General features: G+C 31.6%; 1 protein-coding gene and 1 pseudogene across 2 annotated transcripts; both read left to right on the top strand.

The window, feature by feature from the left end:
• LOC109357932 overlaps positions 1–340 on the top strand; it is a 9,136-nt pseudogene extending 8,796 nt beyond the window's left edge.
• LOC109358515 lies at positions 7,478–15,779 on the top strand. Of its 2 annotated transcripts, XR_002108975.1 has the most exons (8): positions 7,478–8,087; positions 8,682–8,914; positions 9,926–10,616; positions 10,961–11,339; positions 12,230–12,327; positions 13,893–14,087; positions 14,698–15,412; positions 15,465–15,779. XR_002108975.1 is itself a non-coding variant. In XM_019602792.1 (7 exons), exons 1-7 carry the CDS (start codon positions 7,887–7,889, stop codon positions 15,358–15,360), a joined length of 2,460 nt encoding a protein of 819 aa, XP_019458337.1. In that variant the 5' UTR covers positions 7,478–7,886; the 3' UTR covers positions 15,361–15,779. The 2 variants fall into 2 exon arrangements, 1 of the variants encoding a protein (XP_019458337.1); XM_019602792.1 differs by having other exon boundaries at positions 14,698–15,779.

Below are 16,293 nucleotides of genomic sequence, written 5' to 3'. Positions count from 1 at the left end.
AGCAGGTGAGTGGATGAGGAGATGATGGTGTGAAGAGTCTGGACACGTGGCGTGTCCGTGTTGGATGACTGTGGAGGGTGCACAGAAGGTTCTGTGCACACGGCTGCACTGGAACACATGTTCCAGTGGGTGTACTGATCCTGCGTGGCGCAATGTACTGTAGCTGGGACACTTTTCTTAGTCTGATTGGCTGGATCTCTGGTCAACGTGAAGGAGTGGAAAGTATGCAGATCGGACTGTTGTGATTCAATGTTCCACGCAAGTGCATGGGAATGGCATGGATTTGCCTGCATTGGATCGCTCTGAAAGTAAAGGAGAGTTTTCTTCTCTCTTAGTGTAGGTGGCTTTTTGACAGAGCTTTTTTAGTGTTTCCAGTGTCCCCTTTTATGTTCACTATAGGCTCTATTTATAGTGAACTCTCAACCACCGAATCCTAACATTTAGGTTAACAAAATTTTGAATTCAAATAAATTTAATCTCTTAATTTTAGGGATCTTAACAGATTGGTTTGACTCTATCTTTTCATATTATTTTAATAATTTTCTGTTATTCCTTTTTCAAATTTAAATTAGGTTGTTAGTATATTTAATTATTTAACTTATTTAAATTATTTCGAAAATTTTATAAAAACATGGACAAAAAATAAATTTAATTATTTCCTATACATTAAAAATTTCGAAAAATTAAAATAAATAAATAAAAAAAACGTTTTTTTTTTAAATTTAAATTAGTTTTAAAAATTTGGGTCAACCTAACCACTTGAAATCAATATTAATTTATTATTATTTTGAATTTTCAGTTAACCTAATCACTTGGATTTAGGAACTTCATTTGTTTATTATTTTTCGAATTTATAGTTAACCTAATCATTAGATTTAGGAACTTGATTTTGTTTTGTTTTCTTATATTTAGAAAATTTCGAAAATAATTATAAAAAATTCATAAAAATATTTTAATTATTTTTATTCATCAAATATTAAAATTTTGGAAAATATCAAAATACATAAAATGATTTTTTGGGCTTTTTCTGGGCCGGACAAAATTGGGTGTTCACAGGAGTTAGGAGGGAAAGGAAAGGAGAGGGATGAGAGGGTAAAGAGGGGGGAGGAAAGGAAGGAGAAAGAAGGGCAAATCCAACTAAATCTCTCCCTTGTTTGGGAGTGTGGAATTTAGATAGGAGGGGATGGAGGGTTAATGTAATACAAAAATACTATTTTACCCCCTCCCCTTTAAAAAATCAATAGTATGTTATGTATTATATGTTATAGAATAATATTAGTAAAGGTAGGTAATTTGGCTTATTTTCCTCCTAAAACACCCCAATTTGGGGAAACTATGTATTTTAGCATTTGGAGGGTTTGAGGGGGTTTGAAAAATCCTTCAAAACCCTCCCCTCTCCTGCACTAAACTCTCAAACAAGGGAACCCTCTTCCTTCCCTCCCCCTCCAAAATGGTACTCCCAAACACACCCTAAGGCTTTGTTTGGGAGTTAGGAGGGAAAGGAAAGGAGAGGGATGAGAGGGTAAAGAGGGGGAGGAAAGGAAGGAGAAGGGAGGGCAAATCCAACTAAACCCCTCCCTTGTTTGGGAGTATGAAATTTAGATAGGAGGGGTTGGAGGGTTAATATAATACAAAAATACTATTTTATCCCTCTTCCTCCTTTAAAAAATCAATAGTATGTTATGTATTATATGTTATAGAATAATATTAGTAAGGATAGTTAGATAATTTGACCTACTTTCCTCCCAAAACACCCCAATTTGGGGGAACTAGGTGTTTTGGCATTTGGAGGGTTTGAGGGGGTTTGAGAAATCCTTCAAAACCCTCCCCTCTCCTCCACTAAACTCTCAAACAAGAGAATCCCTCTCCTAAACCCTCCCCTTCCTTCCCTCCCCCTCCAAAATGGTACTCCCAAACACACCCTAAGAGATTAATTCATACCTCGTGCATTGGGTCTTCATAAATTTTATTGTGTATCTGAGCCAATACTAAAAATGCATCTACATCTCAAAGCATTCGTCCAAATTCAAATTCTCATCTTTGTGTTGGGGAATTATGATTTCTGTCTCATTTTTATCAACTAGCACATGACTGAAAATTTAGTTTTTACAAATCAGATCGCTCTTCTTTCCAATTTTAGATTAATATTTAGTTTTACTAATAAAAGTATTAATCTAATGGTTGAACAAAGTTAAATTCATGACAACAATATTTTTGGAAGCAGGAAGTTAAATCAGTCTTTCCTCCAAAAAAAAACTAAGATGACTTTGAAGACATAAAATGATATTAATACATAGCATTTAATTGCAATTTTAAATAATTTATGTTACTTACACATATTATGTGCATATAAGCATGACAAAATACATGATTTTTTCTAAATAATATGTATCATTTGCCAGATAAAACTATGTCTCAAATAAATATGTTTGAAATTGAAAACACGTACGTGTGACAAACTCAGGGTGTAAGTTTGATTTTAATGAATGCTTTCTATTTTCATTTCCTGTTTTTATTTTCAAAAAATAATTTTCATTTTCATATTTTCATTTCCTCAAAGCATATTTGTTATTATCAATTATATTTTCAAAACTCTTCACCTTAGGGATAATTATTCTCGCAAATAATTCAATTCTAAATTTTACTCACTAAAATTATCAAATTACTAATTTTATATAATAACTTCATATTTGATACTTGTATTTTCCTTTTCAATATATTTTATGTCAACAAATACATTGAACATATTTAATTGCTGAATTTGATCATTAGCTATTACAAAGATACATTAAAGGTCATAATGAGCATCATCTACTTACAAGTGCCCTCCATAAAGTTAAAGATAAAATGAGTTAGTAACACACGTGTTCTATTACTTAATTCAGATTGCAGAAACTTCAATGAACGACAATTTTCGTCCCAAAGTCATACTACCACACTCACCATTAAACTATTTCAATAATAACAATAAGTGGGTCAAAGAAAAATTATTATTCTTAGAGAGAAAGAAATACATTATACTATGAAAATGTGTGGTGCTCTGTACAAGGAGACACTTATTAGTTGATTTTGACATTATGTTGATTAATGAAGAAGATAATTGGAAAATTTATTCCCTCTATTTCATAGTTTTTAATGTTTAATGTTATGGATATAATTTAAGAAACTAGTAAATGATATAAAAATTTGATATTATTTAACTAAAATAATCAAAATTAATGCACATTAGAAACTAAATTAAAAATAAATGAATAAGTAGACATAAAAACATGAGTAGTAAATAAAGGTGTAGTTGGAAAATAAATTATAAACATGTATTAAATTTCTAAAACAACAAAAGATAGCATGAAAAAATTAAAACATCAAAAAAAACATGGAAGAAATGAACTAACAAAAATATTAGAAATTCCAAACAATATCATTGCTTTATTATTAAAAATGTTGGAAATGATGTTTTTTCATTTGTAGAATTTCTAGAAATGGAGCTCATGTTGTTTGGTTTTTCATGTATTCTCGCACTAGAAACAATCATGTTTGAGTCGGTAACATCCACATGTATATGGAAATAACTCTCTCAGTATATATTTTTTCATCCACAAGACTTGAATCCGAGACTTTACTTAAGAGGAATCAAACATGTACCACTTGAACCAATATCCGTTGGAAAATGGAGCTCGTGTTTTCAGAAATATGAAATGAAAAAACAATGCAAACACATGTTCATCATATTTTTTCTGATTTCATTGAAAGTGGAAATAGAAAATAGTAAAAGCAAACAAATTTCTCATTTTTAAGGAGAAAAAACACGTTTTATAATATTATGACGAAATATAATTTATATAACTGAAATTATGAATTTATCACAACCCCTATATTCTAATCATACTACATTTATGATATTATGTATAATAAATTTTTAATTTATATGCTGAATTTGAGTTCTCACTTTTCCCGCGAGGTAGCTAATAATAGCATCCTCATCTTACCGCTAAGAACTTATCACTTTTAGGTCATGTAATTGTTTTCTCAAACAAATGTCACTCCTAAATATTAAATATTTGACATTTTAATTTATCTGAAAATTTAGTAGAGTCTTACATTAAACTAACACCTTGTAAAAAAAATACTTAACTCCACATATATCACCATATTGTTTAATATTTATTTTAAAATTTATTCGGCTACTAACTAAAACTACAAAATCCAATTATCATTCTTTTATTTCAATTTTGTTTTTCATTTTATTTTCAAGACAAATATTATTGAATAATTATATAATATATATACTTCTTCATCAATGATTCTTCCTCACAAGTCACAATAAATAATTGTTTTTACTTACAAGGATCCTAGTTGCTCTGTATTATAGAAAATAAATTATACATAATTATAATAAGAATTAATTATATTAACATTTCCCAAGTTTTATTGAAATTATACAAAATATCTTCACTTTTTAAACTTACACAAACTATTTTTAATTACATATATACACTACAATGACTATCTATATAGAGTGATAAATATAATTTCTTATTAGTGATATATGTCAAAATGATATATTACCCATTAGTGATAAATTATTTTGACATATGTTATATTCTTAGATAAGAGTGATAAATATAATTTTTTATTAGTGTATATATAGATATAGATATTTAATTTAATTTTAATACATTATGCGAGACTTATGAATATGTTGAATAGCAAATTGAGCAAAAAAAACCATATAGGCCATATATAGAAATGAGTTAACATGTTAAGTTGAAATAAAATAAAATTTCCTAAAAAATATGTATAAATTTGTGGCACCAATTTATGAAAATTTTAAGATTAAATGAAATTTTATTGAGTTGGCCCCAGAATTAGTTTGGTTAGTACTTAGTAGAACAATGGGGATATGAAGTGTAAATTATTTAAGAGTGTAAATGTATTTATATATAAAGATTTATATATGGTAGTTAAATCATATACTATTCATTTATATTATTTTTTTAAAAATAAATAATGATAAAATATAAAAAGTAAATAATATAGTGTTCCTATATAAAATTCATATACAATTAATTGTTATATTTTTTGTCATTATTTAATTGAAATAGTGGAAATCCATTTCCAATCTTCTCCCCTCTGGCATTCCCATGTAAGACATTTATTAGCCTCCTTTGAACGAACAAAAAAATCAACCAACTTATAAAATACAGAGAAATAAGGTGATATGACAAAGTCATTGGTTGGAAATACTTTTTTGAGCAACAAAATAAATTAAAAGCAATTAGTCCTACAAGCTATGTGATTGGGGAGTGTAATAGTCAATTTTGTTCCACACAATAGCATGTAGACCAATTAATGAAGTGAGTATACCCTTATTTTAGTTATTTATTCTATTAAAATTAAAAAAAACATTATTTATATTTTAGTCATTCATTTTATTAAAAATTAATGATTCAAATTTATTTTATAATTCAAAGTATTGAATTTTCTAGAAGAAATGGTTAAGATGTGGTATTTTTTAACATACTCTTAAATTAAAATGATTTAATCATTAATGATATCACAAAAAACAACACATTAAATATTTAATTTTAACACAGTGATCATATGCAGAGACAATCAATAAAATCTTAACAATAAATTAAATATTTAATTTTAATTAAAATTTAGTCATTAATTATAACGCAAAAAATAAAAGTGTATTTATCTCTAAATATGACATACTACATATATATTCCTATGCAAGTTTTTCTCTATTTATAATATGTTTTTGGCTGAACCAATCTAACCTATTAAGAATGGATCATTTTATGTCATCAAATTGATATATACTGTCAAAAAACTTATTTTTTCCAAGTATACGTTATAAATGAAATAAAAATCTAAACAATTACACTAAATTACACAATTGCTACACAATTTTTAAGAATATAAACCATTTCAAGCATAAATAAATATCTTAAACCCAACTCAAAATTACTTATGTGATTAATAATAAGTGTTGCTATCTTAAGAAGAAGGAAATAGATCAACTACAACACTTAAAAACTATTCCAAATAAATACTAAATTAGTGACATCAATTTCTGAAAACTTTGGAAAGAATGTAAAAAATGCATATAAAAATAGAAATATCAAAAGTTGAAGAAATGAGGGTTAACTTAATACACAGGTAGATGTGACTATGATGGACTTCGGCTTTTATGAACAAAAGTGTGCATGCTAAGGAATGTTGTGTTATATGAGAATTGAATGTTGTGTTATATGAGAATTGTTCTCACAATTTGTGAATTAAGGGATAAAATCAACAACAATAGAACAATCTTTATTGGACAAATAATATCAATGATCCAAAAATTGAGCAAGAGTGCTAATGGGAGAAAGAGGAAGATGCTACAATTTGCATAAGAAAAATTAAAAATGTTTGAATGAAAATAAAAGGATCATACAAGTTTCAACTTGGTTTCAATTAGTTCAAAAATTTGAATTAGGTGTCTTACCCAAAACTTCATTAGCTACAATAAGAAGAAAAAACTTGTGTGAAGATAAAATCATTTAGAGACGATTAATAAGATTTTGACAACATATTAATATTTTAAATGTATTTAATTTAATATTAAATAATAGTATCAAAAATTATAAAATATACTTGTTTCTAAATCTGACATGTTAGATACATCTCCATATAAGTTTTTCTCACATGAAAACTTAATTGAACTCTTTGATATAATACAAACAATTAATTCTGATTTGGATTAGATCAAATTCATTGGCACTTGAATTGAATCCAATCACTAACACCATAAAAAGGAGATTACCATCCTTTCCCATACAACAAATTTTTTAGCATTCTACATCGATTAGTTAGTCACCACTTACTTCTTTTCCATAATAGGCTCTCATTTAATAAGTAGTTAGTCCCCACTTAATTATTTTCCATAATATTCTCTCATTTAGTAAGTAAGAAATTAATATTTTTTATTAGTTTAGACCTTTAAGTTCACACATGGATAATATAAAGGAGATTCAATTGGTCTAAGAAAACGTAATCGTTTATCTATTCTAAGAAAATCTAATGATTTAGGTGTACTAACTGATTCAACTTATTTGATTTTCTTACTAATTCAAATAATTAGATTCTCCTTCAATAAATAAATAAGATGTTAATAAATTCTTTTAACGAACTCGTAAGTGGATTCTCTCACTTTTGTAATAATATTTTTTTGGTACTAATAAGGTGTTTACTCACTTTTGAATAAGAAACTAATCATTTCTTCCGGAGTGTGTAACTGCCTCTATCCCAATAAATGTCGAACACATGAATCAATATTTTAACATTTTAGTAATTATGGAATCTAACACAACCTTATACTACTATAACAACTATGCGTTGATAATAATATTATTTACATACAATTTTTTTTTTGGAAGAATCACATGTAAATACAACATGGATCTTAGACAGTGACAATCACATATAATAACCTGCACAAATGTGGTGACTGTCACCATCACGTCAGTTACATTAACCCGTTTTTGTTGAAGCACGACAATCATATCATGCACACATAAATTATGAAAATTCCCCATTTACCATTATTCTGAAATCATTTCATTTTCATCTTTCTAATGCACTTTCTCTATCTCACCGTTATTCTTAACCCATTTCTCTCTCTCTCTTTTATCGTCTGTGTCCTTTCACAACCAACAAAAGTAAGAAGATTCAAAGAAGAATAATAATAAACAAAATTATTATTTCCACTGTTTTCTTAACAGCATCTGATTCCAATTCTTCCGCAAGTTTCCATTTTTAACCTCATTCTCCATCTGGGTATCTAAATCCTCATCTGGGTTTCTCGAATTTCTGATTCAAATTTAGAATTTTGTAGAAAAATGGTTCTGGTTTTTGCTTTGATTTTGTTGGGTTTTATTCTTGGGGTGGTGGCTGTTGTTTCTGCAGAAGCTTTTGGACTTTTATGGATCCTTAAACGACTGCGTATCAGGACCAAGAGAGACCAAACCAAAATCTCTTCCAAAACCCAACTCTCTTCTACTGATCCTCATCAATCACTCAATTTGCCTTTCAAAAAGGAGGTAAAAACTTTCTACATCTACAATTTCTATCTATTTTTGTTATTTTAAATTTATTTGTTTTATTACCGTGATTAGTAAAATGATGGTTTCACATGATCTTCATATATAGTTAGTCTTAAAGGTATACACATATTTATGTGATTGACACATAATGTTTTGTTGCTATTTGGATTCAATTATGATGGTCAAGATTTTTTACTTTATCAAGTAATCATGTGCAATGACACATCATTAAGGGACATTTGGGAGAGCTTCCAGGGAGTCTATTATATTGGAACAACTTATGAAAATAGCTTATGATAATAAGCACTTAGTTGAGCATACTTTTTAGCTTATTTCAAAAAACTTTTCTAATAAGCATTTAATTTAGTGATTTAATCAATCAAAGTCAGAATATTTTACTCTTTAAATAACTACCTTTGATGTCGTACATATGGTAGTATATGATTGGTTGATACCGTAGAAATACAGATAAGGCGTCAAAATTAAACTCTTAATAATTATATTAAACTTTTAAACCACAGGGTGGGATTTAAGACTCGGTTGCTGTTGTATTTCAGCGCCTTACATGTAATTAGATTTGTCTTTCTTCAGGGTGTGGTTTGGGTTCTAGAACCAGACAAGGTGTCAAAATACTGGCAAGAGAAGCCATCAAGAGAACAAAAAAGGAAGAAGGAGCTCTTGGAGGTTTATCCTGTTAGGAAGTATGGAAAAATCAAGGATCAAACACTTGTTCTCACAGAACCCGACGGTTCGCACATAACCATTCAACTCAAGGGCTGCGTGGTTGAAGCTGTTTCAGCAACAAACTATTCTACGAAAAAATGGTAATTTGACTAGTCAATTTTACTTTTATTATGTATGCCGTGTTATCTATGTTTGATTACAAGCTCTGTATGGAGTCTGTTTTATTTTAAAGTTCTTTTCCTTTTTAAGTGTGTCTATATGTGACAAACTGAGATCTCGGTAAGTTGGTAAGCAAGCTTGAACTTAGCGGATTAGGGGTCTTTGTATTAAGGCTTTGAGTCCACGGGAAGCAACCGTTGGGAGGCAGCTTCAGTTCCCCGAGCATGGTTTGTACTCACAATCATAGGTTGTGGAAATCCTTGTAGGACTAAGAGTATAATAGAGAGCTCAGCGACCTTCAACTTTTTTGGGGTAAGATTTGTACTTGACCGAGGGTATTTAAATAGCCTCAATTTGTATTAGATAAATAAACAAATAATAAAATAATGTGCATGAGGCCAGTATTTTATTTCAATTCGTTCAGAATTTGTCTAGAGAAATACATTCTCCTTTTACTCTTTTCCATCCAATTCCTAAATTTCAATGAATGTCAAGAAAATAAATGGCAATACCTTTTATCGTAGGGAATATCTTATTCTCAACTGCAGCTAATGTCTAGCCAATATGAAGTTTATGAATATGAAGGTATAATACATGTTTAATAACTGCTACTACATGGAGCAGTGTTACAATTTGCGGAAAACTAGTTTGTAAATTGACTATGCTTAACTTGGTTCTTTTTACCAACTCTTTTGTTCCTTTCAAAGAGATGAATGCTCAAATGCATATATTTTTTATTCCACATATCATTCACAGTTTAAAAAATGTTGAAAATTGTTTTCCTCTGAACATTTCATGATTGTTAATTTACAAATAGAGAAATATCGATTCTTTGATGCCCTGCATACATCTTAATGTTGAATTATTATCACATGATTTTGGCTATTCATAATCAAATGATAATGGAAGTATACATTTTATTTTAGCTCTTGCTCAGTCACTGAGGAAATAGGTGCTTAATGATTTTATTTTATGGGTGATCGTTCTCACAGGGCAAAAAAGTATCCTATCAAAGTGGAAAGCAAGACTTCTGTGATATATCATGGAAGCAAAACTCTTCACATATATCTTGAGACTTCATCTCAGAAAGAAGCATGGTGTAAGTCTCTCCGTCTGGCTTCATGTGATCAAAAAGAAAAATTGGAGTGGTTTTCCCAGTTGCATGAAGAGTTTCGAAGTTATCTGACATCATTAAATACCGAATATCATGCTTTTATGAAACATTCAGTCGGATTTTGTGTTGAGCCAATAGAAAGGGCTAGTAAGCCTGATGGTTCTTCCTCAAAGGTTCGTCAATTTTTGAAAAAACTTACGAAAAGAACTTCCCGAGCTGGTTTGGATAATAAATCAGTTTGGACTTCAATATCAAGCCATGATGAAAGAAAAAGCATTGACAAGCTCCGTGCTTGTCAGGATGCAGTTTTGGCCACTGGCTTAATGAAATCCGCTGCTCTAACTTCGAATCAGCTGAAAAGTTCCTTGTTAGACAGTTGTCCATCATTATCTTCCACCTTATCTCATTCAGGAAGCCAGAGTCAGATATCTGTCAGTTCTGATGCTGATGGTGATGAAAAATTTGGAATTGACGAGGGAACATTATGTTGGAATTTGTTGATTTCCAGACTATTTTTTGATGTCAAATCCAATGCGCATATGAAGAGATCCATTCAAGAAAGGATTCAGGTTTAAGATTTTCCCATATGATGTTTATGCATTTGGTTTTAAGTCTGTTTAGTTATGATTACTTAGGGAGATGGAAATTATTTTGCCTGGCAATTAATCTCCAGTTTTTTTATCTATATAAGTTTGCTAAATTGATAACATTAGCTTTTTCATACTGGAAACATAGATGAAGGATATCATATCTTGTTAGCAAAATTTTCCACTGCTAGTTATTCCAAAAACTTGATATCTTTTTCTTATTGGTGTTTTATGTTTGTTTACACTTCACAGAAATCTCTGCAAAAACTTCATTTCATTATGGTTTCTATGAGATAAATGTTGGTTTTTTCATTCTATTTTTTCAGAGGACGTTGTCCAATATGAGAACTCCCAGTTATGTAGGTGAAGTCATCTGCACAGACATCAATACTGGGAATGTTCCACCCTGTATCATCGGAATGAGGGTTCTTCCTATGGAAATGAGTGAAGTATGGGCTTTAGAGGTTGACATTGAATATTCTGGAGGTGCATTACTAGAGATTGAAACGAGGCTAGAAGTTCGTGAACTAGAGCTCGAAAAGGGGACAGAGAGCTCAAATCCAGAGTTGAGCAATGATGGGGCTGTCCCATCAGATATTCTTGAAGGTTTTGAATATTTTGGCAAGCATTTGAATCTTTCAGAAGGAACGCAGGATTTGCGAGAGCCTAAAGAAGATGGTGTCTGCAACACTAGTCAGTACACAGGTCTTATAAAATCCAACCATTTGTGCATTTTCTCTGCTTAGTGGTTGTCAACTTTGCAATGAAATTTGTCTTTCTGCCCATGAAAATGTAGTTAATGAAGACCGTATTATTAGTCTCTGTTTGAGAAATAAAACCATCCGTGAGCCTCCACCTAAAATTAAGCTTTTAGAAGACTTTATCTTTGACATGGTATTAAGGCCTCTCTAAGTCTATGACCATTTGGATTATTTTAATTTAATTTCAACACAAGGTGGGCCAGTGTGCTGTCCACACTTAAAGCCCAAGGGTACTTATGTGAGGATATTAGTAATAAAACCAGTTACGGGTTTCCACCTAATAGCTTAAGCTTTAAGAGTTGGTCTATGAATGTTTCAAAATATCTTATATAGAAATTTCTTTCAGCCAATCCCACCTAGTGGGATTGAGGCTTGGTTTTTGATGTTGAAACTTCTTTCAGCCGTCCCTAGACTACATTATTACTTCAAAACAAAAGGAACCTGTCCTCATCTGGTTGTTTCAGAGGATGTCTGATGTGTTTGCCACCTAAATGTCACGCCACTTTCTAAGATTGTCACATCTACATTTTACTATTCTTTTTAGACTTTCTAAATTTGGTTGGCAGAGGAACCCTTTCAAATCCCTGTAGTTTCCACCTATGGTGTCTTATGAGAATGTAACTTTTTTACAATTAGAACTTCGGTAATGAAATTGTGTGGCTTTCATTAGTTGTTATTTCTTGGTACCAGCCTTTTCAAGTTCTGCTTTTATCCTATGGATAATAAATGTCCAAAGGGCAGAGGGAATGTAAGTAGTTTACATATCTAGATAGAGTGTTGTATAAAGCATTCAGATTGACATTTTCAATTTGTATCCTCTATTGTCGTTTGCAGATGTGTCCAAGAGCTCTAGGAGTACTAGCACATCATCCACAACTCATGGATCAAGATGGAAATCAATGCTAAATTCTGTTGCAAAACAGTTTTCACAGGTAGCAATTGTTTACCATTCCTTTAGTCCATGGTTGCCTTTGCTCACTGTGCTTTTGGCAGCTGTTCTTTCATTATTGGAAATCTGCTATATAACTTATTTAGTGTGACTGTACTTGTATGAAATGTGATTCTCCCTCCCTCTCTCTGGTAAAAAGTGGAAACAAAAGTTGGCATTATCATGTATTTTACTTTAGTACTCTTCTTTCCTTGACTGGTAATGGGAGCGATATCAGCCCTGGGAGTAGGAATTACAGTGGTAGAAACTGAAAAAAAGAACACATAAATGGATGTTTTGAGCTCTTCAAGGGGTTGCAAAACTCCCACACTTCACACTCTATTTATGTCTGCCTCACCCCTCCTTTTATTATTCTAACATAAGTCACACTTTCCTCCATCTCACCCTCCTAGCTGAAACTCTTCCTCTTTTCCCTCTCAATATGCCACATGGGGAGGAAGGAGGTTGGACTGCAGTTCTATGCTGATTTTCCATCCTCTGTTTTTTCCAACCTGTCCCCGGTGTCTTCCCAGTATTAGAAAATAGCTTTCTATTCTATTGTATTTGACTTATGTTTCTGTTTGTTAGAATTAGTTAGTGAGTTAGTGATTAAAACTAACCACTAGGCTTGTAAGTGAAGCTATACACCTTCTATAGATAGAGGTGTACATCTCAATCTTGTATCAAGTTCATTTATGAAAATAAAAGAAAATAGTGGCAGTTACTACCACTTCTCTTCTCTCTCTCTCTCTCTCTCTCTCTCTCTCTCATTTCTACTTCAATTTCTTATTCGCTTACACTCAGTGATCCCATAACTCCTTATTCGCACCTTAGTCACACTAGCATGACAGCATGTCTAACATGCTCTTGCCTTTTGTGGTCTTTCTCCAGGGTGAAATCATATGTTTGATGCTTGCACCAATCATTTAATGACAGTTAGCTTTTTTTTATAAGAAAATGTTTAATGATAGTTAGCTAAGTGATTGTTTAGTTGTATGGATCTAATATGTTTGTAGGCCATACCCTAAGAACCTACCTGTTGTATTTTTATCTATGAGATCCTTTAATGCTTTGATTTTTTGTTAGGAGATGATATGTATATTTTTTATATAAATTTATATCCATATACCCATGGTGTATCGTTGTCATGTGTTACCTGCACTCGTATGTGTCATAACATCTTGTTTAGGTAACTCACACTAACCTCCTCCTCAGGTTTTTCAAACTTAAGTCTTAGGTCTCCAAACTGGAAAGGCAGAATGTCAGTAATCAATATTCAATTGTGGTTTAATTGGAGTGAAAAGTGATTTCTTTAGTAACTAATAAATGTTGTGTACAATATATTTTACAGCATTTGATTCTGTCTGTTATCTTTTTGACGTTCATTCTTTTCTAGCATGTCTATACTTTCATGACCTTTTTTGGATTTTTGACGTATAATTCATGCACATGGAAACACGTTTCAATACGTCATAAGGTGCATATAATTTATTATTCTATCTAGCCATGAAGTGATAAACAGCTAAAGCTCTGTTATTCTCGAAGTAACGAATTATTTCTTATCAAAAGGTTCCTCTCTCTTTGGCCATAAGGGTAGCATCCCTCAGAGGGACACTGCGTTTGCATATAAAGCCACCTCCCTCTGATCAGTTGTGGTATGGTTTCACATTCATGCCTGATATAGACTTCAACTTGGACTCATCTGTTGGAGAACACAAGATAACTAATTCACACATTGCTTTATTCCTGGTCAATCGGCTCAAGGTACGTTGGCCTCCATTCCTTTTTGGTTTTTAAGTTATGAAAGAATGTATGTGGTTTATTACTTTTTCTTTACGCAGTTGTTTAGAGTTTTCAAGCTTCAATTATGTTGTTCATTACCATGTCGTTCTTGTTTAATATATGCACAAACAATTCACATGTACCATCAGTATCAGTATTTATACACTGGAATTTCTCTGGGGAACGATTCAAGGAAAGTTCTCTTGGCTGTTTATGTCAGTTCATATCTGTGTGGTAAAGCTAAATATCTTTTTTGATACCATTCTCTCTCTGTGCATGTGCGTGTTTCAGTAAATAACAATCTCCATAAGTTTTAGTAAATATCTGATTCTGTGGTACTTTGTTTTGGATCGGTTAAATCATGTCTGAGTGGAAACCTGAATCAAAGGCTCAATCTTTCATAAATATCACAATTAGTGTGATTTCAATTCCATTTTTATGGAATTTGCTTGGAGGAGCGCATGTTGCCTATTCTATCTGTTGTATCTCTTGTCCTGTTCTTAACAGAAGCCTTCTTTAGTTACTACATGCATGTGTGTATTTCGGGAAGGAGCAGAGCATCTTACTTGCTAACTTAATTTCTCTCCTGCAGGCAGTAATTAGGGACACTTTTGTTCTCCCAAATTGTGAAAGTCTATGCATTCCATGGATGCTAGCGGAAAAGGATGATTGGGTTCCTCGTAATGTCGCTCCGTTCATATGGGTTAACCATGAATCTGGGAATGACCCTTCCTCTTTAGTCGATACTGATAATCAACCTTCTGGTGGAGTGAAAGCTAATTTGGAAGCTTGTGCAAGTACCTCAAGTAATGGTCCAGAGAACAAACCACAAAAACCAAAGAGAGCTGAATCTAATCGAGAACCAGCTAGGAAATCAGATTCTCTGGCACTTCCATTTACTTCCTCAAGTTCAATGGCATTAAGGTGCAGCAAAAGTTCGGAAGAACTGACAAGACCGCTGTTAGTGAGTGATAAACCACAAAAAGACTTGGAAGAACTAAGACCACCTTCGTTACAGAACGACAATACACATGAAGCTAGCGAAGAGAAGATGGAAGATATATCTGATTGCCAGTTGCCACCTCGAAGTGCAGTGTTGGAAAAACAAAATAGTTCTCTTGAAGAAGATAAGTCCAAGGCAAAGAAAATTGGGAGAAGGGAAAAGATGCTTGATTTGCGAAAGAGGATGAGCGATAAATTTGAAGAAAAGAAGCGTCACCTTGAAGAAAAAGTAGAAACATTGCTGAGAAAATGAGATAATCATGACAAATATAAAGAGTAAATTGTCAGAATGCTTATATTTGTTACTGATTTGTTGATCATGTCAAGGATTAGGATCATTCATACATCATCAGAATGCTGAGTATCCGATATTGTTTCATCGATGAATTGTACATTTTCTAGGGGCTCAGAAGATAAAGTAGAAATAGATATGTGTTACAGAAAATGTTATTGGCTTATTGTATTCCTGAGTTCAAAATTACATTGACCTATTCATGTTGTAAATTTGCAATAGCCACAAGATTATGATAAAAGATTCATTGAATTGTTGAGTACCAATAATCTTGTGAAGTAGAAATACTATATAGATTCATAACAACTCATTTGAAGAGCAGTACATTTGTACTATTTTGTATACCTTAGTTTCTATTAATGCATTTGTTAGTTGGCCAACTGTTTCTAAATAAATTGAATGACATGAAAGGTAAACATGTGTCAAATTCATGGATGAACAATTCTCTCTGTCATGTGTCAGATGTAACTGCTTAATTAGAGAACCAGGATAGGAAAAAGTGAAACAAATAAGGAAATCACAACTTTACAAAAGTTCTTACTAAACAAGAAACATATCAATTTTGAGACTATATTCATCGGTCTAGTTCTGAGGATGTTGTTATCAATTATCAATTTTGTTTTTTTAATACATTTTTTCGCATACTTTTATGCAAGCTATAAATCAGCTCATCATATAGAATAGTTTACCGATTGAATATTTGACCTAATAGGATATATATGAGATAAGACTCCACTAGACTAACACTTTATTTGTTCTTCAGTTTTGATTTATAATAATGTTTACAAAATTCCAAGCAACTGAAAAATGCCAGCCAATGTAAAAAGTAAACGTATAAATCTATTCAAATTTGCATATACCTTAAAAGATAAAAATGTCAAATATATAACCTAA

Source organism: Lupinus angustifolius, chromosome LG10 (assembly GCF_001865875.1).
Source record: "Lupinus angustifolius cultivar Tanjil chromosome LG10, LupAngTanjil_v1.0, whole genome shotgun sequence".
In the NCBI taxonomy this organism is placed as follows: Eukaryota; Viridiplantae; Streptophyta; class Magnoliopsida; order Fabales; family Fabaceae; genus Lupinus; species Lupinus angustifolius.
Note: the sequence above shows the minus strand (reverse complement) of the source record. Positions and strands in the feature narration are given on the sequence as shown.